This window comes from Physeter macrocephalus, chromosome 14, assembly GCF_002837175.3.
Source record: "Physeter macrocephalus isolate SW-GA chromosome 14, ASM283717v5, whole genome shotgun sequence".
NCBI classification, from domain to species: Eukaryota; Metazoa; Chordata; class Mammalia; order Artiodactyla; family Physeteridae; genus Physeter; species Physeter macrocephalus.
Window position 1 is genome coordinate 49,334,872 of NC_041227.1, and position 27,888 is coordinate 49,362,759.

At 48.1% G+C, this 27,888-nt stretch overlaps 3 protein-coding genes and 1 pseudogene across 17 annotated transcripts in view; 2 read left to right on the plus strand and 2 right to left on the minus strand.

Moving 5' to 3' along the window:
• Positions 1-11,167, plus strand: part of NAA60 (N-alpha-acetyltransferase 60, NatF catalytic subunit) — a 48,588-nt gene extending 37,421 nt beyond the window's left edge. For 3 of the 13 annotated variants that reach the window (XM_055090902.1, XM_055090896.1, XM_055090903.1), the window contains exons 6-9: positions 814-1,157; positions 1,987-2,949; positions 4,730-5,072; positions 5,836-5,921. In XM_055090902.1, the coding sequence (XP_054946877.1) occupies positions 814-970 (157 nt within the window). In that variant the 3' untranslated portion in view covers positions 971-1,157; positions 1,987-2,949; positions 4,730-5,072; positions 5,836-5,921. Of the gene's footprint in view, positions 1-813; positions 1,158-1,986; positions 3,547-4,729; positions 5,073-5,835; positions 5,936-7,317 lie in introns of those variants that run through there. The other 10 variants (XM_055090899.1, XM_055090900.1, XM_055090904.1 and 7 more) reach the window with 10 other exon arrangements.
• On the minus strand, positions 5,305-5,722 carry LOC112064836 (uncharacterized protein C16orf90 homolog; annotated as a pseudogene).
• Positions 5,859-7,097, minus strand: LOC102995773 (uncharacterized protein C16orf90 homolog). Its single transcript, XM_024123526.3, is given in 3 exon segments — positions 5,859-6,104; positions 6,107-6,285; positions 7,067-7,097. Coding segments are annotated over 3 exon segments (456 nt in total).
• A 4,997-nt stretch (positions 11,168-16,164) lies between the features above and the next one.
• Positions 16,165-27,888, plus strand: part of CLUAP1 (clusterin associated protein 1) — a 50,475-nt gene continuing 38,751 nt past the window's right edge. Inside the window, exons 1-5 of one of the 3 annotated variants that reach the window (XM_024123674.3) lie at positions 16,165-16,456; positions 18,825-18,936; positions 19,828-19,912; positions 22,093-22,272; positions 25,111-25,206. In XM_024123674.3, the coding sequence (XP_023979442.1) occupies positions 16,435-16,456; positions 18,825-18,936; positions 19,828-19,912; positions 22,093-22,272; positions 25,111-25,206 (495 nt within the window). In that variant the 5' untranslated portion in view covers positions 16,165-16,434. Of the gene's footprint in view, positions 16,457-18,824; positions 18,937-19,827; positions 19,913-22,092; positions 22,273-25,110; positions 25,207-25,784; positions 25,964-27,888 lie in introns of those variants that run through there. The other 2 variants (XM_028499066.2, XM_028499065.2) reach the window with 2 other exon arrangements.

Consider the following 27,888-nt stretch of genomic DNA (forward strand, 5'->3'; position numbering starts at 1 on the left):
CAGCGGCCATGGCTCACGGGCCCAGCCGCTCCGCGGCATGTGGGATCCTCCCAGACCGGGGCGCGAACCCGGTTCCCCTGCATCGGCAGGCGGACGCGCAACCACTGCGCCACCAGGGAAGCCCTGTTTGCTGTTTTTGAACACTTGGGTTCAAACCTTCTTTGCTGGGTGCGTGACCCAGAGGTGTGTCCCTGCCCTGCTTCCTCCTCTTTAACTCTCTCTGGGCCTTGACAGGTTCAGTGGAGGCCAGGAGACTTCCTGATAGTCATAGGGTGTGACCCCCAAAATACTGTGTGTATGTGAGAGAGAGAAGTTAAATGAATGAGTCCAGGATTTATCCATTTCACAGGGAAATAAACAAGAAAGACAAGGGCAGCCCAAAAGCCTGCAGGCCTGGCTCCTGTGAAGATGGGTCTCTGTGGGTGTCCATGGAATCAGGACTGCTGACCCCTCCTCATCACAGGGACAGGCCCCTGCCACTCTGAGGACTGAGTGTAGGGGAGAACTAGGAACGCTTGCTCTGCCAGACCCCTCCCCCAGCACCCAGTCCTGTCCAGCCTTAGTCTGGGTGTCCAGGTGCCTGGGGCCTCACCCAGAAGGTCCCTTGTACCCAGGCTCTGCCCTGCATTATTTTGTGCAGCAGAGCCCCCTCCATCTGATGAGGCTTTCCAGCCCTGCAGAGGCTGAGCAGGCTCTTGGCCTCCTGCAAGAGTGGCGTTCTGTCTGCATGCAGCCCCCATGGTCACCGTGCTGACAGTGCCACCCTGGGGCAGTTGGGCAGGCGAGTCGGAATCTTCCTTAACAGAGCTGCACGGACTACATCCAGCACCTGGGCTCTGCACTAGCAAACCTGAGCCCCTGTTCCATCCCGCACAGGATCTACCGCCAGGCCCACAGCCTGCTCTGCAGCTTCCTGCCATGGTCAAGCATCTCCACCAAGGGCGGCATCGAGTACAGCCGGACCATGTGACGCCAGCTGGGCAGTCTCTACCAGGCCCCACCCCTCGGCACCCTGTGGAAACCGCCTTCCCAGCCATCTGACTTCTGCAGAGGACCCGGTGGGCACCTGCCGGGCCCGTTGGCCTGCCCCAGCTGCAGGCCCGGTGCTACGTGGGCTCGGGAGAAGAGAGTCAAGGGGCATGCCCGGTCTCCCCCAGGTACACCAGAGCAGGGGGTGCAGAAAGGGGAGCAGAGCCCAGTCGGATGATGGTTGGGGAAATGGAGGCAGTGCTTTCAGCAATGAAAACAGGAGGCCCTGGATGGGCATCTGCTGCTCAGGGTGCTGGGAAGCATGGCCAGGGGCCAAGATAGTTCCCGAACGTCTCTCAGAAACTTCAGGAGGGAAAGCAGAGCTCTTGAGCCCTGGCCAGAGCTTTATCTTTTCACTACCTGAATTACTTTTTAAAAAATAATGCATTCACATGGTTCAAAAACTGAAAAGTTACCAAAAGATCAAGCCCCTTCTACTCCTGTCCCCAGACACTCAGCTTCCCCTTCCCAGGGGTTATCAGTGCCGCTGTGTCCCTGGTGGTGCTTCACTGTAGATGGCGGCTTTAACAGCAGCGGCCTTGCCCTGTGGTGGGCACCTAGATGAGAGCTCTGCTTAGACGTGGCCGCTTCTTAGCACCGTGGGGAGCTGGTCTCCCAGACCTCAGGGAATGGCAGAGCTGGAAGGCGTCATGGGGACTCCAAGGTCTATCCCTTGTGCATGGACATGGCCCAGAGCGGATTGTGACGTGGGCCAACCCCAGGCGGCAGGGCTCCGTGGCCACCTGGGCTGGCACCCCCATCGGTACTGTGGTTTGTCCTGGGACCGAAGAGAGCCAGTAGTCACTGGAAGAGACTCTGGACCTGGAGGAGGGCTCACGCTTCAGAAGCGCCAGGGGCCCAGCTTTGGGCTCCTAGGCCGGGCCCCTGGGGAGGGGAGGGAAGCAGAGCGTTTCTGCTGAAGCCTTCACCCCTGCTCCCCTCTTGTCTATCCCACAGGCTCCTCCAGCCCTCCTTCCCAATCTGGAAACCTTCACTTCTACTGAGCCCTGGCTGGGCCCCCGCACGTGCTCCAGCCCCACGGGCACCTGGGGGTGGCAGCGTTCACTGTGGTCTGTTTCTTCTGCTGCCCTGGGAGCAAGGGCATGGGAAAGGGCTTCCTTCCCCACGCTCCTCACCGGCCTCTTCCCCTCCGCTGCCCGATCCTTCCAGCTCCTTCCTCCAAAGTCGGAATAAACTTCTGGGAGGGAGGAACCCAAGTGTTACGGACAGACTTGACCCTAAAGACACAGGAGCCTCTGAACAATGAGGGGTCGAAATAACGGGAAGGCCAGCCCCTGGTCCAGAACCAGCACCCAGAAGCCCGGGGGCCGGGGAGCAGCCCCGGTCTCTCCACCTGGGGCTGACACTTGCTGGGCACAGCTGGGGAGGCTTCTCACCCACACACTGAGCTCTGGGGCTTCGCTCCCCACATGTGCGGGCGAATAACGAGACAGGTGCCCACATCCCCACTAGGAGGCTGAGTCCTCCCACGGGCTGCTTCATTCTGTCCCAAGCGATTGGAACCGCCTGTTAGTTGGTGGAGTGCCATTCAGCTGAGCTGCTGCAGGGAGCCGGGCTGAGGACAGGCGCCGCTGAGGGCCTGGGGGTCCTCTCCCCCAGCCCCCCAGCCCCATGAGCAGCAGCTCCGAGGCCTGGCCAGGTGCAGACAGGACGAAGCTGAGCACCGCAATGACCAAGTGAGACCCGGCCTTTGGGGCTGGGGACAGTCACGTGCCTTGTGGTCCCTCCACCTCTGGGGCAGAGACAGTGCCTGGAAGTGTGCGCGTGGACGGCACGTGCTCCTGGCATCCCTTCTGCCAGGGCCCCTAGAGCTGCTCGTTGCCTGGCCTGCCCCTCCGGAGCAGAGGGGATGGCACAGAGTCTCACGCCGGACGAGAGCAGGAGACGGGAACACCCCAGGTGGGGGCTCCGTGACCATGTCCTTCCCTTCCTCAGAACTTCCCGGCCCAGGGCTCCTGCGGCCTCACCGGTGGATCCCAGGCAGGAAGGGCACTCCATCTCCCCCCACTCCCCACCTCCACTCTGACATTGGTTTCATGCTGAGGCCCAGCTGGGTGTCTTCTCTAATCTGAATCAACGATGATCATGTGATTTTTATTTCTGCCCCTCAGGGTAAGGGAAGAGTCTTCCAGAAGGTTCTGCCTTGGACATTCGTAATTGAGCTCAGAGGCCTTGCCCTGCCCCTCCCTCCCCGCCTTCTTATCACTGCAGTGTCCAGCCCAGTGTTGAACGGATTATAGTGTTTTGTCTTATTACAAACAAATAAATAGACTTTAATTGGTCACATCCTGTCTTTGCAGGCCCTGCGCCTGTGGACCTGCCCCATGGCTGAGGGCTGCCCAGGAGCTGCTTGTCCCCTGGCAAGTCCCAGGAAGGCTTCCAGCTCAAAGGGCGATTGCTTTTTACGATCATAATTGTACCTTGCCCTGCCAAGGAATGCAGCCCCGGAAGAGGTTCTAGAGCTGGTGACAGTGCAGTGGTCAGGCAGGGGCCCTGCCCAGGGCACCCCACCGCAAGAGCCTGAGCCCGGGGTGGGGGGGGGCGGGGGTGGGGGTAGGCAGCAGGTCCCAGCCCCTGACTGGGCCAAGCCTGGGGCCAGGTCCTTCCACCAACTTCTTGGAGCTTCTGGCCACCCTGGGGGCAGGGGGTCGTGCCTGTCACCCTCTTAGACAAACGACTGGTTCAGGGGCTGGGAGTTGCCCAAGAGCCACACAGCTGTAAATGGTGGGCTTGAGACCCCAGCCCAGGTGTGGACCCCTCCAAAGCGTGGGTGCGCTGCTCCCTGCGGGCTGGGCCTCCCTCCAATGGCCCTCCTTATGGGACAGGGCCTGAGGCTGGTGGCCCGGACTAGGAGCTGCCACCACCCAGGGCCGCATGCACACTTACAACAACCTGAAAAGCACCCAGGGACCAAAGTCTCCAGAATCTGCTGTACCAGGGTACAGGGGCAGGGCAGGGGCCTGAGGGAGATTTCCCCCATGTCTGAAAGGAGCCCAGCTGTCCTGGTGTCCAGAATGTCCTTGACACCATCATGTGTGGTCTGACAGAAGCCTGTGAGAGGGGTAGGTCAGCCCTTGCCTGACCCAGGCTGCCAGGACAGGAAATCAGCCTGTCACTGAGGCAAACATCCTGTCACTGAGGCAAACCCAGTGACCCACTGAGGGTCACTGAGGCAAATCCAGGTTCTCCCATCTGTCCCCACAGGCTGAGGCCCAGTGATGTAGAGCAGGGGGTCTCAGCCCAAGAGATTCTGCCCCCCAGGGGACATCAGACTCTCCGGAGATGTTTTTCGTTGCCACACTGGGCGGAGGGCACTACTGGAATATAGTGAGTGGAGGCCAGGGTCGCTGCTAAACATCCTGCAACTCACAGAACAGCCCCCGAAACAAAGAACGGCATAGCCCCAAATGTCAACAGGGCTGGGGTTAAGACCTGATACAGAGGAGCCCATGCCTGGGTGCCTGGGGTCTAGCCCAGCTGGGAGAAGGGCTGTGCCCATTCTGCCTGGAGGGTCAGGGCAGCCAGGGGTCCCCAGGGAGGGTGAACTCAACCAAGGCCTCAATGAGGGGTGGCGTGGGGTCAGGGCCAACGTCTCTGCCCAGGTTGGGAACTTGCTCTCCTCCCGACACCCTCCCTAAACTTGGCCTAACTTTCTCTGTCCTCTGCCCTCTCCACCCAGAACACCAAGCCCTGCTCTTGGGCCTGCTGAGACCCTGCCCACCCAGGAAGCCTGCCCAGAGTCCTGCCCAGAGGAGGACGGCTCCCTCCTCAACTAAGGGTGGGAGCACCTCGGATTCCCCCAGGATCGACATGGAACTCTGCTCTCAGAACACAGGTGCCGAGGGGCCATTTCTCTGGCTGAATTGGCCTGATGACAGACAGACCCAGGGACAGAAGGTGCAGGCCTTGGCTTTTATTGAGATTAGACCTGTAGGCTCCCTGGCCTCTCGGGAGCCCAACTCTCCACTCCGCCCAGCCTCCCAGGTACAAGTGGTCGACTTGAGTTGGAGCAGGCTGCAAGGGTACGCCCAGGCTTCTTTCTGTCCCTCCCACAGGACCTCCTCCTCCTTCCACCCTCGAGTTTTCCCGAGGCTGGCCTAGGCTCTGGTGCTGGGCAGCTGCCGAGGCATCTCGGTGTGGGGATGCTACTGGTGGGGGCTGAGCCCTTCCCCCTGGACCTTTGACCTCCTCCTCCTGGGCCATCCTTTCCCCCGCTGTCCTGAGCTGGGAGAACCAGCCCTGGCACTTGGATCCCTATGGCCTCTCCAGAGCCCCAGAGCAAGTTCTCTTGCACAAGGGACATGTGGATTCCTCTGAGGCCCCCCCAGGATCTCTTAGGCCTGAGCCCCAAGCCTGCAGGGGGACCGGGCTGGGAGGGGGCACCCTTGGCTGGGTCCATGCTGGAACTGGAAGCTGAGGAAAGCGGGGGGAGAGGAGTCACTTGGAGGGACCTGGGGGAGGCTGCCAGCCCATCCTATGACCTCTGTGAACCTGGCATCCTTCAAAACCAGAGGGGAGGGGGCAGTTCTCCTTAAAGAAAACCTGGGAGGGGAGGAGGAAGAGGGAAACACGTTTCAAACTGAAAGGACCCTTCTCTAACGTGAACCCCTCATTTTACAAATGGGGAAACTGAGGCCTGGCCAGCGGGGGAGAGCAGTCCGAGGTCCCTCATCACATGTAGAGCTGGGACAGGTACCCAGGCGGATTGGGAGTGGAGAGGGGCCACCTGGGTCCATCTGAGTGCCCAGCCCAACCCTGCCCGGGGTCTTCCCCTCCTGTCCCCAGCCCTGCATCACTTGGACAGGTGCTCACCTGTATTTCCCAGGCTGTCGAGCTTCCAGAAGGGCTGAGTGGTGACTGTTACCTGGGCCCAGAGCCCCCTGTGGTAAGTCCAGGGGCCAGATTGTGCCCTCGGGTTGTGGGAGGCAGCCCCCGGCCATGAGCTGGCCCAGCCAATGGCTCTCACACTGGCCGGCAGGCCTCTTATGGCCTGGTAGGTAGAGAGCCAGGCCCCGGAGATGGTGCAACCAGAAGTTCTTGGGCTTGCTTCCCTGGGAACTGGGGCACTGGGACACTGCTGCTGCTGGGCCCTCAGCCCCCCCTCGTAGATATTGGGTGACATGTCGGGGTGACTGGTGCGTCCTCGGGCCCAGCTCACTGCATCTGTGGAGGGGAGAGCAGGAGATTGGTGGCTGGTGGGCCACAGAGGCCGTGAGGGGACAGTGTAGTCACATGCTTATGTGATGGGCTCCACCCCTGGCCTGTGGAGCCTCAGCTTACCTGTCAAATGGGCTCCGCCCCCTGTCTCCCACCTCACTCACCCAACAAAGCACTCCTTCTCCCTTCCAACCAACAGGGTGGGCTGAGAAGCCTGAGTCTTGGCACCAAGATCTCTTTCAGGACTGCAGGCTCTTCTTTCTGCCCCCCCTTTTTGCCCCCTACCCTAGAGAGAGCATTCTGGTGCCCAGGGTCACATGGCCTGGACTGGTGGCCATTCCCCTCTCCCAAGCTTGCATGTCCCTGAGGGCACCCTGGTGGCTTTGGGCCCAGGTCAGGACAGGAGGGCATCTCTCCTCCTGCCACTCCTCCCCGCAGCCTGGCACCTTCTCTTATGCGTAGCTGAGAGAACGCACAGACCAAGGCTTCTATGGAGGGCCATCCAGGTGGGGGAGGAGCAGCCGGACCTCCTGTGCAGCAGGGCTGTGCTCGCCCCTGTCTAGGGGATGGATCTGCAGGTCTCCCTTGGCAACCAGCTCTGTGATGTCACAGGGAAGACTCCCAGGTTTCCCAGATCCCTGAGTTTGGGAGAGGATGATGCTCAAGGGCAGGGGCAGGGTGGGAGGAGGACAAGGGAAGGGGGCAGGACCTTAGGGGAGGTCCCTGGTCCCTCTGGCTTGGGACAGGCATGTCAGACAGATTCAGCTCTTGCAGGCTGAGGAGTCACTCCCAGGGGTGACCTCTTGGGGTTTCAGTTTCCTCATCCATGGATGGAAAATGAAGGTTTAGGGATGCAGACTTGGTGAGATCTGGGTCAGTGCTTTGAGCATGCTGAGAAGGTGGTGGTATTGGGTGACTGGATAGGTCCCTTAATTTTTCTGTCCACTTTCCCATAAGTAGATGATGGGGTACTGTGGGATCACACCAAGTGTAAGGAAGGATTTGGAGGAACCGGAACTCTCATATATTGCTAGGGGAATGTAAAATGGTACCACCAATTTGGTAAACAGTTTCTTAAAAAGTTAAATCTTCAATTTTCTCTATTCACAGATGACATGATCTTATACAGAGAAAAAACTTAATTCACACTAAAAAAAAACCTATTTGAGCTAATAAAACTATTGGAGCTAATAAGATTCAGCCAAGTCTCAGGATACAAGATCAACACGCAAAACTAACTGTATTTCTATACAGTAGCAAAGAACAAAAAGAATAAAACAGGAATAAAATTAACCATGGAAGTACAAGACAACACTGAAAACTAGAAAACTGCTGGGAAAAAAAAAGAAAACTTAAATAAATGGAAAAAGATCCTGTTCGTGGTTTGAAGACTTAATATTGTTAAGACAACAATCCTTCCCAAAGTGATCTATAGATTCAGTGCAATTCTTATCAAAATCTCAATGGCCTTGTAGGCAGAAACAGGAAAACTGATCCTAAAATTCATGTGGAATTACAAGGGAGCCCCAAAGCCAAAAACAATCTTAAAAAGTTTGAATACTCAAGATTTCTGATTTCAAAACTTATTGCATACAATGCTACAGTAACCATAACTGTGGAACTGGTATGAGGCTAGACATCCAGACTAATGGAATAGAATAGACAGCCCAGAATAATTTCATACATCTCTGGACAATTTATTTTCAACAGATCGCCAAGACTATTCCAGAGGGAAAATAATAGTCTCTTCAACAAATGGTGCTGGGACAACTAGATGTTCAAAAGATACGAATGAAGAATGAAGCTGGACCCCTACCTCACACCATATACAAAAATTAACTCAAAACTCTGAAGAAATCTTCATCACCATGGATTTGGTAATGGATTCTTAGATATGACAACAAAAGCACAAGTAACAAAAGAAAAAATAGGTAAATTGCCCTTCATAAAAGTTGAAAACTTTTGTGTTGCAAAAGACAGTGTCAAGAAGTGAAAAGACAGCCTACAGAATGAGAGAAAACATTTGCAAATCATATATCTGATTAGAGTGTAGTATCTAGAACACATAAAGAGCTCTTACAAGTCAACAACAAAAAAACAAACAACCCAATTTAAAAATGGGTGAAGAACTTGAATAGATATTTCCCCAGAGAAGATATACAAAGAGTCAACAAGCACATGAAAACATGTTCAACGTATTTAGTCATTAGAGAAATGCAAATTTAAACCACAGTGAGGGACTTCCCTGGTGGCGCAGTGGTTAAGAATCCGCCTGCCAAAGCAGGGGTCACAGGTTCGAGCCCTCGTCCAAGAGGATCCCACATGCCGTGGAGCAACTAGGCCCGTGCGCCACAACTACTGAGCCTGCGCTCTGGAGCCCACGAACCACAGCTGCTGAGCCCAAGTGCCACAACTACTGAGGCCCACCCACCTAGAGCCCATGCTGCACGACAAAGATAAGCCACCATAATGAGGGGCCCGTGCACTACAACGAAGAGCAGCCCCCGCTTGCCACAACTAGAGAAAGCCCACGTGTAGCAACGAAGACCCAATCAGCCAAAAATAAATAAATAAATATTTTAAAAAATTATAAAAAATAAACCACAGTGAGACACTACTTCTCACACATGAGGCTGGCTATAATTTAAAAAACCAACCAAACAAACAACCCAACAGAAGTTAAGTGTTAATGAGAATGTAGAGAAATTGAAACCTGCCTATGCTGCTGGTGGGAATGGAAAATGGTGCAGCCACTATGGAGAACAGCTTGGCAGTTCCTCAACAAGTTAAACATAGAATTACCATATGACCTAGCAATTTCACTCCTAGGTATATATCCAAAAGAGTTGAAAACAGGTATTTAAATAAATACTTGTACACAAATATTTATAGCAGCATTATTTATAGTAACCAAAGAGTAGAAACAACCCCAAAGTCCATCAGCTAATGGATGGATAAACAAATTGTAGTCTGTCCATACAGGGAAATATTATTCAGCTGTAAAAAGAATGAAGTACTGATTCACAGGGCAGAATGCCCTGTGAATGCCACAGAAACATAATGCTCAGTGGTAGAAGCCAGATGCAAAATGCCACATTTTATGATTCTGTTTATACGAAATATGCAGAATGAATAAATCCAAAGTGACAGAAAGCAGGTTAGTGATTACCAGGGGTTGTGGGGAAGGAGAAATGGGGAGAGACTGCTTAGTTGGTGTGACATTTCTTTTTGGGGTGATTAAAATATTTTGGAACTAAATAGAGATGGTGGTTGAACATTTCAAATGTATTTAATGCTACCGAATTGTACACTTATAAGGGCAAATTTTATGTTATGTATATTTTACCACAATAAAAATAAGTGACCAGCACCACTTAAAAACTATTAAGGTCATCAAAAGCAAGGAAAGTTTGAGAAACTGTCACAGTCTAGAGAAACTTAAGAAGACATGACGACTAAGTGTAATACTGTGTCCTGAATCAAATCATAAAACAGGAAAAGGACAGTAGGTTAGAAATGAGGAAATCTGGAATTTAGTTAATAATAATGTATCAGTATTGGTTCATCAGACAAATGCACCATACTAATGTAAGGTGTTAACAATGGCGGGGGTGAGGGAGAGATGGAATATACAGGAACTCTGTACTATCTTTGAAACTCCTTTGAAAATCTAAAACTGTTCTAAAATCAGAAGTCCATTGAAGGGCTTCCCTGGTGGCACAGTGGTTAAGAATCTGCCTGCCAGTGCAGGGGACACGGGTTCGAGCCCTGGTCCGGGAAGATCCCACATGCCGTGGAGCAGCTAAGCCTGTGTGTCACAACTACTGAGCCTGTGCCCTAGAGTCCGCAAGCCACAACTACTGAAGCCCACGCGCCTACGGCCTGTGCTCCGCAACAAGAGAAGCCACCACAATGAGAAGCCCGCGCACCACAACGAAGAGTAGCCCCCGCTCACTGCAACTAGAGAAAACCCGCGTGCAGCAACGAAGACCCAACGCAGCCAAAAATAAATAAATAAATTTTATTTTTTAAAAAAATTATTGAAAAAGAAAAAAAGTTAAACATGCACTTGCCTTATGACTCTATGTCATTCATAGGTATTTATTCAAGAGAAAAGAAAGCATATGTGTCTTTATAAGGATTTCTACATGAATGTTCATACCAGCTTTATTTGTACTAGCCCCAAACTGGAAATGCCCAGGAACAGGTGATGTGTAAATAAACTGTGGTATATCCATACAATGGATATACAACTCAGCAGTAAAAAGGGATGAATTACTGATACAGGCTACAACATGGATGAGTCTCAATATAATTATGCCAAGTAAAAGATGCCAGACAAAAAGAATATGTTGTGTGATCCCATTTATATAAAGCCCGAGAAATACACCTGTGTACAGTGACAGAAAGCAGAGGAATGGTTGCCTGGGGTAGAGGGAGTGGCAGGAGGTAGATATTACAAAGGGGTGGGACACAGGAAAACAGGTGGCAGATGTATTCTCTATCTTGATTGTGGGGATGGTTTCTTCCGTGTATACACTTGTCAAAGCTTATTAAATTGCACACTTTAAATATGTGCATTTTATCTTATGTTAAAAAGCTGTTAAAAATGTAAAAACCGAGGGAGGAGGCTCGGTGCTCCCTCCATGCCCTGCCAGCTACAGTGGATGCCAAGTGCTGTCTTCCCATCACAGCCTCCACTGTGTGTGTCAGGCATCACAACCTCCACTGTGACATTGAAGAATCTAAGTCCCCCAGAGGTTGAGTAACTTCCCAAGGTCACAAAGCTGACTGCTTTAGAGACTGCACTGGGTGCCCTGTGCACACCAGTTTGCCCTAACTTTACACCAGCTCTGGTGGACTTCAGGCAGCCTGTTGTGTCAGCTCTGAACTGGGCATCACAGCCAGCAAAGAGCATGGGAGGAGGGCAGGGGACGTGGCCTTTCCTCAAAGATCTTTCACTTCACTGGGCGGGGGGGGGGGGGGTGAGGCATTGTACTCCGACTCACTCATTCAGTCTCAGCATGTATGTTCTGAGAGCCTGTGTAGTGCCAGATACTATTGTAGACTTGGGGAGAGAGTCGAGTAGGACAGAGAAGGTATCTGTTTCCACGGCACATACATGTCCAGATCAGAGACACAGAAGAGAAGCAAGGGAGATGTTTCCAGGTCATACTACGAAGAAAATAAAAGAAGATGATGTGACAGGGAGGGTCTGGGAAGGGTCTGCTTTGGTGTAGATGCTCCGAGAGGCCTCTTCACAAAGATCTGAAGAACTTGGGAAGAGCACTCCGGACAGAACTACTTGTGCAAAGACCAGAAAGCAGGAAGAAGGTGGGTGTGTTCAACAGGAAGCCAGGGAGGGGAGATGGAGGGAAGGGAGCAGAGGAGGCGCAGCTCAGAGGGCTGAGTTTTCTTTGAACAGCGATGGGAAGCCATTAGATAGTTTTTTTTTAAGCTTTTTTGTTTTTAGTCATGCTTAGTGATAGACTATTTTATTCTATTCGCCATGCCACGCGTCTTGTGGTATCTTACTTCCCCGACTAGGGATCGATCCCGGGCCCCAGGTTCGACAGGGCAGTGAAAGCGCCCAGTCCTAACCACTGGACCCCCAGGGAATTCCCAAGAGATACAATTTTAGATGTGGTAAAATTCACCCTTTTCAGTGCACAGATCTATGAGTTTTGACAAACAGCTACTGTCATGTACTTACCACCACAATCAATATATAGAACAGTTTCATCACCCCCCAAATTATTTTGCACCTAACTCTTTCTGGCAATCACTGATTTATGTCTCTATATTTTCATCTCATTCAGATTGTCACATAAATGGAATCGTACAGTACGAAGCCTTTTTTAAAAATAAATTTATTTTATTTATTATTTTTGGCTGCGTTGGGTCTTCGTTGCTGCGTGCGGGCTTTCTCTAGTTGTGGCGAGCGGGGGCTACTCTTCTTTGCAGTGCGCGGGCTTCTCATTGCGGTGGCTTCTCTTCTTGCGGAGCATGGGTCTGGGCGCGTGGGCTTCAGTAGTTGTGGCTTGTGGGCTCTAGAGCGCAGGCTCAGTAGCTGTGGCGCACGGGCTTGAGTGCTCCGCGGCATGTGGGATCTTCCCGGACCAGGGCTAGAACCCATGTCCCCTGCATTGGCAGGCGGATTCTTAACCAGTGCACCACCAGGGAAGCCCTTTTTAAATATCTTTATTGGAGTATAATTGCTTTACAATGTTGTGTTAGTTTCTGCTGTACAACAAAGTGAATGTATACATATATCCCCATATCCCCTCCCTCTTGAGCCTCCCTCCCACCCTCCCTATCCCACTCCTCTAGGTCATCACAAAGCATCGAGCTGATCTCGCTGTGGCATGCAGCAGCTTCCCACTAGCCATCCGTTTTACATTTGGTAGTGTATATATGTCAGTGCTACTCTCTCACTTTGTCCTAGCTTCCCCTTCTCCCACTGTGTCCTCAAGTCCTTGTACGAAGCCTTTTGAGTCTGGCTTCTTCCAGTTAGCATAAGGCATTGGAGATTGATCATTGTCCTTGTGTCTTTTAGCTCTTTGCTTCTTAAAAATTGCTGAGTGGAAATCCATTGTGTGAATGTACCACAATGTGCTTATCCATTCATAAGTTGAGGGGCACTTGAGTGGTTTCCAGTCTGGGGCAATTATAAAGCTGCTCTCAACATTTATGTATAAGTTTTGTGTGAACATAAGTTTTTATTTCTCTTGGGCAAATACCTGAGAGAGAGACTGCTGAGCTGTACGTTGTTTATGTTTAACTTTATTAAGAAACTACCAACTGTTTTTCCAAAGTGGATGTACAGTTTCATATTCTCACCAATAGTGTATGAAAGCCCAAGTTACTCCACATCCTTTCAAGCCCTTGACACTGTCAGGGTTTTTGTGGTTTTGTGTTGTTTTAGCTATTCTAATAATTGTGTAGTGATATCTTGTGGTTTAATATGCATTTCTCTAATGACTAATAAACTTGAGCATCTTTTCCTCTGCTTACTATTTGTAATGAAATAAAATTCATATTTTAAGGCAAGACAAGAAGATTTAAACATAAATTTTTTTCTGCCCATTTGGGCCTCCTCTCTCCCCTGTAGTGTGCATTGCGTATCTGCATTATGCATTAACCAGACCGCCCCAACAGCAGAAATACCTGCTCAACCATAAAGCTCAATTTTTCTTCTTCTGATGCCAGTTATATAACTCCTTAGAATATAACATTCCTTTCTCAATCTTGTAAGGGGTCATGATGCAGATATCTTTGGTGAACTTTGTGTGCAATGCCAATATAACATTTCCCTTAAAGATAGTGATTGGTGCAGAACACACTGGGTCAGATGATCTGGGGAGATACTGGGCCACACCTAATGGAAGTTCTTAGCTTAAATACCTACTTAGGACCTTATTAATGTTACTTGTATTCTGTCTATTTTGCAAGAGTATAGTTTCTTGTATTACTGAATGTGTGACTGAGCCTCTGATAAAAATGACTAGGCTACTTGAAACAATTGATCAAATATATAGTTCTATAACATTGAAAATTCTTTTTCTTTTTTTGGCCACGCCGTGTGGCTTGCAGGATCTTAGTTCCCTGACCAGGGACTGAATCCAGGCCCTTGGCAGTGAAAGCGCAGAGTCCCAACCACTGGACCACTAGGGAAGTTCCAAGATTGATGATATTAATAGTGTAACTCTAGATACGGTAAGAAGCAGTAAGAGAGAACCATTTCCTGGACCATAAGAGACTAGAAAGACAGGCAAGGTGGTCCAGAGGCTTTTGGCTACTGTTAACAGTCCAGTGATAGCACATTGCATGGCCTATCAATGAAATCCTGTTTGACCTGGGTATGAGCATTCCTAGAGCCGTGGTACAAACTGGTCTTGAAATGCTTCCCAAACCTTGGTAGAAATTAAGATGGAAAAGGAGGAGATTGTAAAACAAAGAATGTTGCTCACCATCCAATTCTACAAGAATTGAGTCATTAGTCACTACAGTCACTGATTTACAGCACACCCTGAAAGAAATTCAGGGCCAATATCAGGATGAGGCATTTTGTGCTCTGTGAAAACTGGCAGAACTAGCTCTCAGATATTTTCAGGAGAAAATTTTATGAACTCAGTTTCTTGCATCTTCCCATACTTAGAAAAGCACTACAACCATTAACTAAGATATCTGCTCCTCGTGAATAGCAGTAACCTTCTACCAAGATGTATGCTTGACTGCACCTACCCCTTAGTCAAAATCACTACATACTAGCCTCCCCCTTTCCTCTTTGGAACATCCTCAGAGCTTTCTGAAAGACTGTCTCCCTGATTGTAATCCTCAGGCTGACCCGAATAAACTATGCATTTCTTAGATTGACTATTGATTAATTTTTTTGTTGACATTTTCCATATCTTCCCTTGTGAAGTATCTGTTTTAAGTTTTTTGTCTACTTTCTTGTCTTTAATTTTTTTAAAACAGTTTTTGACTGGGCCGTGTGGCATGCAGGATCTAAGTTCCTGGACCAGGGATGGAACCCATACCGCCTGCAGTGGAAGCTTGGAGTCTTAACCACTGAACCACCAGGGAAGTTCCTTTTTCTACTTTCAAATTGGATGGTTTTCTTTACTGAGTTTTGAGAGTTTGTTATGTATTTTGGATAGAAGGCTTTTTATCAGATGTGTTATGTGAATTTATATTTCTAGACTCTGGATTATCTTTTCATTATCTTTTCTTAGTGTCTTGAAGAGCAGTTTAAAATTTTGATGAGGTGCAATTTATCAAAAAACATTTTTTTAGAGGATGATACTTTTTTTTTTTTTTGCGGTACGCGGGCCTCTCGCTGTTGTGGCCTCTCCTGTTGCGGAGCACAGGCTCGCCCCAGCTGCTCCGCGGCATGTGGGATCTTTCCGGACCGGGGCACGAACCCGTGTCCCCTGCATCGGCAGGCGGACTCTCAACCACTGCGCCACCAGGGAAGCCCAGGATGATACTTTTGGTATATCTAAGAACTCTTGTTTAACCCAGTCACAAAGTTTTCCCCGTACGTTTTGTTCTGGAAAAGTTATATTCTGTTGGCCAAAAAGTTCGTTACGGGTTTTCTGTGCGATATTAACGAACTTTTGGGTCAACCCAATAGTTAGGTTTTACTCTTAGGCAAGGGTGGAGGTTCATTTACTTGCATTTCCAACTGTTCCAAAACCATTTGCTGAAAGATTCTTCTTTCTCCACTAAAGGGCTTTACCATCTTTGTTCTAATGACCATGTATATGTGGATCTATTTCGGGACTCTCTTTGAGGTCCCGTGCATTTATGTGTGTTACTTCGCCAAAACCAATGCAGGGGCGGAGAGCGTCCCACGGGTTGGTAGTCCTTCGTCTTCGCCTACCCTTCTGGGCTCAGCTCATTTCACCTCCCCAGCCCTTGCTGTCGCCTATCCCCAACCGTGGCAGCCCAGTAGAGAGGATTCCCAAGTTTGATCACAGCTTATCTGGCCACATGTTGGGCGCGGTCCTCACTCCGGAGCCGCCCCCTCCCTCCACCAGGAGTAAAGAGAGCTCCAGCTGCCAAAGTTCAGGACAAAGTGCCAGGACAACCACCGGCGCGCGAAGACCCAGGCCAGTTTCCGGCCCGTTGTGAAGATCGAGACAGCTGCGTACACGCAGATGGCTGCCGGGCCTGCTCTCGCCGCCCCGCGGTCAGCCCCTGCCTGCGACTCGCAGTCTGTGGCCTCAACTGCTTCACGCTGCAGGCGCTTCTTGCGGGTTTCGGACGCGGGCGCGGCCAGCCATTTTACACATGCCAGAGAGAAGTGTGCTGGGCACAGGACCCAGGCTGGAGACCCGGCTTCGTGATATTATGTAAATTCTTTCTAGAGGAGTTTAGGAGGAAATGAGAAGTAGTACGTAGAGTGCCTCGCACAGCGTCAGGCACTTAGTAGGTCCTTAGAGCGTGTCAGCCAGTGCCAAATCTCTGCAAACTGTGCAAAGTGGGCCCGGCCGCCAGGCGGGGCGGGACCCCACGCCCCCTCCCTCAGCGTCGCGGGACGCCCCCTGCCGGCTGCCCTTTCTCTGGCGCACATGGAGCATGCGCACACAGCCCGGCCGATTCGCCTCCAGTCCTTTTTGGCCCCGGCTGCGCGCCGTAGAGGGCTCCGTGCATTGTCATAGAAACCCATGATCGCTGAGGGGCGAGCGGAGAAGACCTCGGGATCCTGAGGACCAGAGCGCAATGTCTTTCCGCGACCTCCGCAGTAAGGCAACCCTGACCCCTGTGACCTGCGGTCCTCCCGAGACTCGGGGCTCCGGACCGCCGGGTCCCCTGTCTGAGCCCCGCCGAGGCTCCCGCGCTGGAGCCCCCGCCCGGGCCTCTGCGGCTCGGGGGCGCCCCTGGCCCGCCGCCCCGCAGGCTGAGCGCCCCAGCCCTGTCTCATAGCCCTTTCTGCGATGATGGGAGGTTGTGTATGTGTATGCGGCTAGTGCGGCTGAGGAACCGAAGCTTTAATTTTATCTAATTTTAATTGAATTATGGGTCTGTTCGCTACTGTATTAGAAAACGCAGAGACCGTTTTTGAGTTGGGTTAGCTTAGAGCTCCGGGAAACGAACAACAACTGAGGAGGGAGCTGGTGAATAATAATCGAGGCTTCCGTTTTTTCGAGTTTTTATGATCTGCCAGGTAGTTAGTTACTGTCTTATGTGTGTTCATCGTTTCATTCACTCCTCTGAACAACTGTGCTCCTGTGTTTAGAGATGAGGAACTGGGCAGAGAGAGGTCAGGTCAGGGGACACAGGTGGTAAGAGCTGGCGCTGACGTGTGAAATCAGGTTGTCTCACCTCCAAAGCTTGCATCTTTTCTCAAGGGGCTGGTGAGGAGAAGGGAACCCAAGTGCCTTTGCTAGGAGGGTGGGGAAGTGGAAGAATGGGGAAAAGAGAATTAGTTACTACTACTTTGGGGGACACCTGTTACACACCAAACGTTTTACATTCAATATCTTATTTTAGTCCTCACTGTAACAGTAAGGTGGTTCGTATAAGTTTCCGGATGAAATACTTTGAGGCAGAGAGGTAAAGTAGTTTGCTTTAGGTCACGCAGCTAGAACTGGGTGGAAACGAGGATCAAAAGGCAGGACTGTGTGAATGAATCTCTTGCCTTTTATACGCTTTCATTTTCTGAATCTGAAGCAGTTCAGCCAACTGGCTCCACCTGCATAGGTGTAGCAGGTGATTGCCAATTTGGCGTGATCTGAGGGGCCTCTTTAAGGCCAATTTTCTAACAATTGGTGGTGCCTGAAATTTCCCCATTAAAGATTACTCCTTTCAGTTGTGAATTGCTCATTTTTCTATAATGAAAATATAGAGGAAGAGGCATCACATTTTATTGATGCCTATTAGCACTATTGTGTGAATCTGTGCCCTCTGGGATTTGGAGGTTCTTGGTGACCTTATGTTGTAGAGACAAGTTTCTCCTTCCTCATAGTTGAGGGAGGCCAGCCTTCTGCTAGGGGACGTTGAATGGAGTTGTGTTGGGAAAAGTGTATAAGAAGGGGATTTCTGAGCATTTTGACCTTAAATGAATGCTGTACATTATGCAATTCATGGTAAGATTCTTACTCAGATTGTCTCCATTTTGACAATAATACTGTAGAATTAACAGAACTGCACTGCTACTTAGCGGCAAGAAGTGTTTAGGGCTGACTGTGTGATGGGAAGGCTGCTGCTTTATTTTCCATTGCTCTATTTAAATATCCCCCAAAACAGCAACAGAGGCCCTCTGCTTCTCTTTCCTCTGCTTATGCCTTCTCTTCTGTTGTCTTGTGAATTCCAGCCTAATCTCCAAGGCCCAAGTAGCTTATTTGTGAATGTCATTGGGACATCTTGAATATCCACCTTCAAGGAGAGTGAAGACAGATATTACTTAGCCAGAAGCTCACTGAATATAGGTCTTAGCACATCGTGGGAACTAAAAAGATATTTTATTTCCAAGTCTTGCTTAGTGACTGCAGCATCTGGTATCAACATGTATTAGTATTACTGTTTCTTAGTCTGTTTCATAATACATCTAAATATTGCTCAATAGTTCAATCATTTTCTTGAAGATTTCTCTAAATACAGTGCAACTAATGTTTAAATTTTGTGTTATTAAGGTCCTATATGCTCAGTGGGAAAAAAAAGTCAACTCAGAAATAACACAAAAAACACAAAAATAACACACAAAACTTCACCTTACCACCATCACCACCCCGCCCCCCGCAAAAAAAACCCACGGTTAACATTTAAACCGTGACCAGGTAGTTCTCATTTTGAGTGGGAAAGAGAAAGATATCCAAGAGATAAATGAGGTATCCAAGAGAGAAATTAAATTCACAGCCAATTCCTAAACCCCATTTCAATGTACAGTTTCCTCTTCTTCTCCCATTGAATTTAAATAAATGTTTTTCAGGAAGTAGATTGGGTATTTTAACTTTTATCTCTTTTTTTCTTTCCCTCTTAGAGAGTTGATAAATAGTCCATAAAAGTGTCAGTAGGTTGGGAGTAAGAAGAGAAAGCAAAGAAAGTGTCTACGTTCATAAGTCGTTGCTGTTTGACGAGGAACTGACTACATTGTGTTTTACCTTGGACAGACTTTACAGAAATGATGAGAGCCTTGGGATACCCTCGACATATTTCTATGGAAAATTTCCGCACACCAAATTTTGGACTTGTATCTGAAGTGCTTCTCTGGCTTGTGAAAAGGTTAGAACTGCACTTTACTGAGGTCTAAGAATGAATGTGAGATGTTATTCATTAGCCACCTAGAAACAGGATGCTTTTGTGAAGCAAAAGGAAAAGTTCAGTAAAATTTGACAGACTCGGTTGTAACCTGTTAAAAATCAGTTGAGTTTAAAGAACGCTGTGGGAGAAGGGAGTGTACCAGGCAGCGGTAAAAGGAGAACGTTTCTCAGTAGGAAGCCGACACAGGGGTGCTGGTCCGCATTCCTCTTCATCCCCTCACCTTCATCAGGGAGTGACAGGACCTCCTCACACATTCTGCTGAGTACCTGGCTTGGAAATAATTTAGATTTCATTTTGTGTGAAAAATCTAATATGATTCAGGGTTGGCAAACTTTTTTGCTAAGGAAATAGTCAACATTTTAGGCACTGCAGGCTACATAAGATCTCTGTCATGTATGCTTCCTTGTGTTTCTTATAACCTTTGAAAAATGTAAAAACCCTTTTTAGTTTGCGGGCTGTACAGGAAGAGGCCAAGGGCTGCCGTCTGCTGACCCCAGTGTGTCATCAGTTACTCGAAGAAAGGAACTCCACTGGGTCAAGGGTAGGCAGCCAGAGTAATAGTTCTGATTATTTTACTGAAACTTTGCAGTCTGAGATAGATTTAATTTTGTAAGCTGAGCCCCGAATTTGATGTTTGAAATTTGTTAAACCTATTTTTAGGTGAAGATTTGTTCTCTTGAATGTTTGGTATTTTGTGTTGCTTCTGAAGCCTTTCTTACTCTTACTGCCTTAGCTGGGGACTCAGAGCTTCCTGTTACAGATCCACTGTCCTCTCAGTTGCTTTACTTTCTCTTTTGTGAACTTTATACTTAATTACCTTGTGTCTTCTCTCTCTCTCTCTCTCTGCAATAGGTATGAACCTCAGACTGACATCCCTTCTGATGTTGAGACTGAACAAGACCGAGTTTTCTTCATTAAGGCAATTGCCCAGTTCATGGTTGGTTCACAGTTTTTTGATGGAGTTGTAAAATTAAATACTTTAGAAGGAGATGAAGCCTAGTTAGAGCTGCTTTCAGATTTCTTTTTTAAAAGTATTTTTTCCTTCTCTTTTTAAAATAATTAATTAATTTTATTTTTGGCTGCATTGGGTCTTTGTTGCTGCACGCAGGCTTTCTCTAGTTGTGGCGAGCGGGGGCTACTGTTTTTTGCAGTGCACAGGCTTCTCATTGCTGTAGCTTCTTGTTGCGGAGCACAGGCTCTAGGCGCGCGGGCTTCAGTAGTTGTGGCATGCGGGCTCAGTAGTTGTGGCTTGCGGGCTCTAGGGCACAGGCTCAGTAGTTGTGGTGCACGGGCTTAGTTGCTCCGTGGCATGTGGGATCTTCCCGGACCAGGGATCAAACCCATGTCCCCTGCATTGGCAGGTGGATTCTTAACCACTGGGCCACCAGGGAAGTCCCAGATTTCTAAACACACTCCATTACCAGATTTCTGTGGAGCCATTTTACCAACAAAGTTTTCTGGGTTTTTTTGTTTTTAATTCATTATTTGTTAAGAATTTTAGAGTCCCATGCCCCAGCGGCCTTTGGTCCCTACAGTCAGGCTGTGTTAGTTGGCAGGACCATTTATGTTTCAGGACAGCTAGGCATGGACCCTGCAAGTGGACAGCTTGTGCCAGGAGGGGTGGCAGAAGAGTCTAAACAGGCTCTTACAAACATGGGTGAAATTCTGAAAGCAGTAGGCTGTGAGTTCACGAATGTGATAAAAACAACTGTTTTGCTGTCTGACATACTGTCAATGACATCTACAGACAATATTTCCAGAGTAGTTTTCCTGTGAGAGCTGCTTACCAGGTTGCTGCTTTGCCCAAAGGAGGCCGTGTTGAAATTGCAGCAGTAGCTATTCCAGGACATCTTGTGACAGCATCACTTTAAGTGGGCCCAGGGTTATTTAGTCTGGAATTTTAATAATGTTTTTAAATTAACATCTTAATTTTTACAATCTTTGTTGCAAAGTGGAAGGTTGACTGAAATATCTGAAGTTATTATGGAAATACCATATAATAAGGGGAATTGAACATGAATTGAAGATTAATGATGAATCTAGTTATTGACGTTACAAATTACGCCTACATAACACTCGTATTACTGGATGTGGGAAAAGAGACATGCATTACATAGTTACTCAGATTAAAAAAAGTAAAGGGAAGTAACATACAGGAAAGATGAGTTACGATTCCTTAGAAATAATAAAGAGCACACCTAATTAAACCCGATTAATTTAATGATGTGAAATATTTATTTTTCATGTCAGATATATGATTCTGCTTTTACTTGAGTAAAAATTAAGTATTCAAACCTAGTTGAGCTAAAGGAGAAGAAACTGGACCAAAATTTTATATAGATAATATTTTTCTAACGGAAATAAAATAGCATGCAGATTTTAAAGAATTTTATTTACTTATTTTTGAATAGGTAATATATTTTATGGTTCAAAAAATTTTTTTAATCATGAAACAATACAGAGTAAAATGACTTTCTATTCTGTTTGCCATCAGCCCAGTTCCATTCCCAGTGATCACTATTCTTAATATCTTTCAGAGTTTCTTTAGGCATATTTAAGCAAATAGACTGTATATTCCTTTTCCTTCCTCTTACACAAGTGGTGGCATACTGCACACCACCGTTTAGAATCTTGTCTTCATGTAACAGTACATTTTGGAGAACTTTTCAAATACACATAGAATTTCTTTATCCTCTCTTACACCTGAGTAGTATTGCTTGCATGTTTATACCATAACTTATGTAATTTATACAGGTAGGCATTTAGGTTGTTGGTAACTTTTGTTCTTAGAAGCAATGCTATAACAAATAACCTATACACATCATTTTGTTTGTGAATATGTATATCCCTAGCATAAGTTCTTTGGATTGGAATTGCTGGGTCAGAGGACATATGCATTTGTAATTTTGTTGTCATTTACCAAATTGCTCTCCATCAAGATTGTATCAGTCAACATACCCACTTGCAATATATGAGTAACTTGAAAGTTTGATTCTTAAAATGATTTGGTTATATCCCTATTGTTGGCAGCAACATTTTCAAATGACCTACATGGAATTTGGTTTAGATTTTACGTGGAATGGGTCTTAAACTTTTTTTTTTTTTATCTGAAAATAGGCCACTAAGGCACATATAAAACTCAATACTAAGAAGCTTTATCAAGCAGACGGGTATGCAGTGAAAGAACTATTGAAGATCACCTCTGTCCTTTATAATGCTATGAAGACCAAAGGTATGGAGGACTCTAAAATAGGAGAGGAAGATATCAGCAAATTCAAGTTTGACCTTAGCTCAAAGGTAAGGACAATGCAAGGCTTGTAGTGAGGGATGGAATGTTCATTTCTCAAACTCTGAAATGGGCTATATCAATACAGCATCACTTCTTTCCTTACTCCTTGACTGAGGGCCATTTGTCAGTTTTGTGCTCATCAGCATTTGGATCAAAGCAGAAGGGACAATTAATTCAACTTTTTATTGAAAGCCTGCTGCTGTCTGCCAGGCACTCTTCAAGCACTGGGGATACAGGTGTGAACAACAAGGACAGGAATCCTCTATTCCCGCGGTTCAGCGGGGGGAGCCAGACTATAAACCGCAAAGCAGAAGGAGTGACAGGTCAGATGGGCTGCGTGTGTGGAGGATAGTAAAGCAGGGAAGGGGCTGGGGTGCCGGGGGAGGTGTCTTAAATTGAGGGCTAGGACAGCCTCAGGGATTGGGTGACGGTTTCAGCAGAGATCTGAAGGAGGGAAGGAGCAAACCATTCAGTGGAAAGGTGTGCTGTGTGTGTTTGAGGAAACACAAGGGGGCCATGTGATGAGAGCTGGGAGGGGAGGCAGCCTCAGACCTGTGGTCACTGGAAAGCCACTGTCAAGACTTTGACTCTGAGGTGGAAAATCGTTGAGTTTTGAACAAAGAAGTACATAATTTGAAGCTTCATATTAAAAGGATCACTCTGGCTGCTGGATTGAGTCGGACTGAAGGGGGAAGAAAGGTGGAAGCCCAGAGACCTGTTAGAAAGCAGGAGGTGACAGCGCCTTTGAGCAGAGTGGCCGTCAGGTGCTCAGCTGAGCTTGGGGAGAGAGTGAGCTGCCAGGCGTCGGAGGACTCGATTAAAGCAACAAGCCAAACATGAAAGCTGTGTCTTTAATCACTAACTGCAGTGGTATAAGCAAGGGGCTAAAGCCAGAGGAAGTGTCAACTCCCTGTTTCATAAGACTGCTGTGGCAGTTTTAATGCCCCCTGAGTTGTGGGAGAAGGTGTTTGCCCCACCTTCCCCAATAAGGAGGCCTCAGCAGAGGCACTGAATAGGACCTGGACCCAAGGCCTCAGATAAAGAGACCTAGGAATGCAGGTCTTTATGAGAACATGACTGGCCAGAGGGCCTGGTTCCTTGACTGCAACTCTCTTCAGAGACTGCAGGGCACTGGTGTTCGAGCGCAGCTTTCCCCAGGAGGCCTGCCAGGTAAAGCCTCCGGGATTGCCTGTGGTCAGGCCTGAAAAACCATACACAGGAGCCAGATCCTCACTGGGAGGAAGTGGTCAGAGGTTAGAGCATATTTTGAAGATAGGTCTTATGGATTGGGTGTAGGTTGGAAGAAAGCAGACAGCACAAGGAAGGTCCTGAAGCAGCTCTGTCTGGTAGAGCTTTCTGTGCTGGTGGATGTGTTCTGTGTCTCTGCCACGTGATATGGTAGTTGCTAGCCACGTGTTGCCAGGATAACCGAGGAACTGAGTTTTAAGTTTTATTAAATTTTCAATTGTTTAACATTGAAAATGGCCACACGTGACTAGTGGGCACGATATTAGATATCATGGCTCTGAAGTTTTGGGTGTGAGTTCCTGCAAGGACAAAGTTGCCATCTACTGCAGTGGAGAAGAGTTTGGAAGGAGCAGGTCTGGCAGGAAAGATGAGGAGTTTGGTTTGGGACATGTTATGTTTGCAACGTCCATGAGGTGTCCAAGTGGAGATGTCAAGCCTCAGCTGATGGCTTTAATCTTGGTATCAGAGCTGAGAGCTTGCGGGGAGTGTGCGTGGAAGGGAGGTCCGGGGTGTGTGTGGTGTGCGGCTGGACTCTGCTGAACTCCAGTGCTGAGAAGTGGGGCGGATGAGAGGACTCCCAGAGAGGAAGCTGGGAACTCAGCTGCTGGTGAGGAAGCAGCTATGCGAGAGGAGTCCTGAGGACTGAGAAAATGGGAAGGAAGTCACCAGCTGTGAATGAAGAGCGAGAGTTGTCAATGGTTTGAAAATGAAAGAGGGTGGGAATTCATTGTTCTGGGGAAAGGGAGAGGGAGCTGAGCTGGGAAATGTTTGGGCTCTTTGGAAGTTTAGCGTATTCATGGAAGAGGGTGTGACGTGTAGATCCTGAGAAAGAAGCTGTGCCCAGGGCCAGATCATCATCATCTTCACAGCAGTGCCTGTGGGAGTTTGTAAGGCCTTCATGCCTGTGAGCTCATTTGAGCTCACAGCAGCCCAGTGAAGTGCAGCCTGAAGGCAGAGAATGAGGGGACAGGGAGGGGTAAACATAGGGCATCAGGGTTCTGCGGTAGGCATGTGTCCCTCAGGTTGCCCCTCCTTTGTTCACCCCACCACTGCCAGGGTCCCTTATTATAGGAAGCGTGTCAACGTTCACAACCCCCACACCTTGTTGCAGAGTACATTTGACCTGACATTTGGGTTTTTCAGGTGGCCTGGAATTGGTCTAATTTGTACTTAGATCAGTGTTTCCTAAACTGATGTTTTGGAAACTCTCTTCTCCAGGATGTAAATATGTGTCTTGGGGCTTCCCTGGTGGCGCAGTGGTTGCGCGTCCGCCTGCCAATGCAGGGGAACCGGGTTCGTGCCCCGGTATGGGAGGATCCCACGTGCCACGGACCGGCTGGGCCCGTGAGCCATGGCCGCTGAGCCCGCGCGTCCGGAGCCTGTGCTCCGCAACGGGAGAGGCGGCAGCAGAGGAAGGCCCGCATACCACAAAAAAAAAAAAAAAAAAAAAAAATGTGTCTTGTGGAAAATGTGTTCTATAGTCAAGTAAGTCAAGTATCCTGACTGGAGGTGGGAACCGATATGAACAGATTGATTCTTTCTGAATGCCTAATAAAAACCTGTCACTGAAGTTTCTGTTTTTGATATTTTCCTTCCAGATTGCAGATTTGAAAGCAGCCAGGCAGCTTGCTTCTGAAATCACTTCCAAGGGAGCATCTCTGTATGACTTGCTGGGCAAGGAGGTGGAGTTGAGGGTAAGCAGTGTTCAGATAACTCAGTTACCTCCTTAGCTAAGCAGATTTCCAAGGTTTCTTTTCCAATTCTGTTTTTCCCTGTTCTTTTGATTTTATTGAACGGTACCTGATTTAATGAGCTACTGTGTGGGAAAGTAATATACATATGGTGTTTGCTGCTGTTCGTGCTTCTGGTGGGCTCTGGTCTGTTTCTAATACCTTTGACATCTAGTTCAGGAATGGCAAATATGTGCCTGTTGCTGAAACTTTCCTCCTTGTGCCTGTGGCAGACTTTATTGATCATGATGCTTTCCCCTGGTACACTCAGCCTTGGCATTCTTCCCAACAAAATGCTCTTCTGAGCCTGTGGTTCCCAAATCTTGTTGCCCAGTGGAATCACCTGGGGATCTTTACAAACTACTGATGTCTGGCTTCCATGCTGATGTCATTGGTATGAAATGTGACTTGGGCACTGGGAGTTTTAAGTCTCCTGGGTGGTTCTAACGTACAGCAAAAAAAAAAAAAAAAAAAAAAAAATGTGTCTTGTGGAAAATGTGTTCTATAGTCAAGTAAGTCAAGTATCCTGACTGGAGGTGGGAACCGATATGAACAGATTGATTCTTTCTGAATGCCTAATAAAAACCTGTCACTGAAGTTTCTGTTTTTGATATTTTCCTTCCAGATTGCAGATTTGAAAGCAGCCAGGCAGCTTGCTTCTGAAATCACTTCCAAGGGAGCATCTCTGTATGACTTGCTGGGCAAGGAGGTGGAGTTGAGGGTAAGCAGTGTTCAGATAACTCAGTTACCTCCTTAGCTAAGCAGATTTCCAAGGTTTCTTTTCCAATTCTGTTTTTCCCTGTTCTTTTGATTTTATTGAACGGTACCTGATTTAATGAGCTACTGTGTGGGAAAGTAATATACATATGGTGTTTGCTGCTGTTCGTGCTTCTGGTGGGCTCTGGTCTGTTTCTAATACCTTTGACATCTAGTTCAGGAATGGCAAATATGTGCCTGTTGCTGAAACTTTCCTCCTTGTGCCTGTGGCAGACTTTATTGATCATGATGCTTTCCCCTGGTACACTCAGCCTTGGCATTCTTCCCAACAAAATGCTCTTCTGAGCCTGTGGTTCCCAAATCTTGTTGCCCAGTGGAATCACCTGGGGATCTTTACAAACTACTGATGTCTGGCTTCCATGCTGATGTCATTGGTATGAAATGTGACTTGGGCACTGGGAGTTTTAAGTCTCCTGGGTGGTTCTAACGTACAGCAGAGTTTGGGAACCAGTCATTAATCTAGGCAGTCACTACCAATCATTTGAAGTTGATGTTAACAGTTGAAACTTATTTGCAGTCCTTATTCTAGCCCATGCCAGTCAAGGAGAATGCTCTGTCCCCTGTGTTTAAGGAGCTGTTAAGAGTGGGTTCGTAAAACACCCTTGGAGCTCCTATAGAGCTTTTTAAATCACCCGATATCCAGGTCATCCCCCATACCAGTGGATCAAAATGTTTGGGGGTGAGAGCCAGATTTTTAAAGATCTCCAGGTGATTCCAACGAGCAGCAGAGTTTGGGACCTACTGGTTGGAGAAGAAATGGAGTGCTGTTTAATTCTTACCTGTGAGGATTTATGGCATTTGAAGCATACATGCGCACATCTAATGTTTTTGAATTAAATGCACTTAGTTCATTCTATTCCCATCAGGTGTATCATCCATGACTGCTCTGTCACTGCCTTGCCTGTGTTCTGGCATTGGAGCTACAGTGTAATGGCATTTTTCATTTCTGCCCTAGGAACAGACTGGAAGCGGGGGACTTGGTGCTAGCTCACCATCCCTGCTCTTGATATATTGCCACCTGGTGAAGTGTAGTTGGCAGAACAAACCTGACATAATGTCTGACAGCTAATTTAGATCAGCAGTGAGGCAGCTCCCGGCTTTCCATGTTTTCTGTTTATAGTGCAATAGTGCACGTGTTCCTCACAGTCCCAGAGATAGGAGCTGGTCACTTGCTATTTGCCAGCAGAGTCCTGGCTTCATTGTGAGGCTCACCAGGATTCCCCTGGGGGCTCTTTTAGCACTGTCCTGTAATGAATTGATGGAGCAATCAGAGGCCAAACTGTTGCCATGGAAGCCAAGAGACCCTGAATGTAGGACTTCTCAAATTCTGTGTACAGTCATGATCTGAGGAAGATCCCCTATCCAATATATGTTTTTCATACACTCAACAAATATTCATTGAGGACCAATACCAACCACAGGCAAGGAAGGCACTGTGCTCTGTGTTCTTGAGTAAGTCACAGTCCCTGCCCTCAATAGTTTTCCACTGTGGGGGAGGTAATGTACACTGTGGAATAAAGGAAGCACAAGACAGGATTTGATAAAGTGCTCCAGGAACCCCATAACTGCATCCGCAATGAAGTCCCATGTCTCGGAAATTTCCAGTACTGATATGATAGGCACAGATGCCTCCCTTGATGGTTAGTGGTTAGTGCTAGGGGCAGGGCCGAGCTGATTCTTCTCATTAGTTACAGTTGTCAGTGATAGGCAACTTAGAGGGACGTGATCACAGAGAAGATTGTACGGGCTGGCAGGGGGTTCAGACAGCAAGTTGAGCTGCACTTGGTTTGGGGTCACCTGAATGGAATGCAAGTAAAAGAAGCAAATTTGGGAGAAAAGTTTCTGGATGGTGAGTTCCGGTTCCCATGG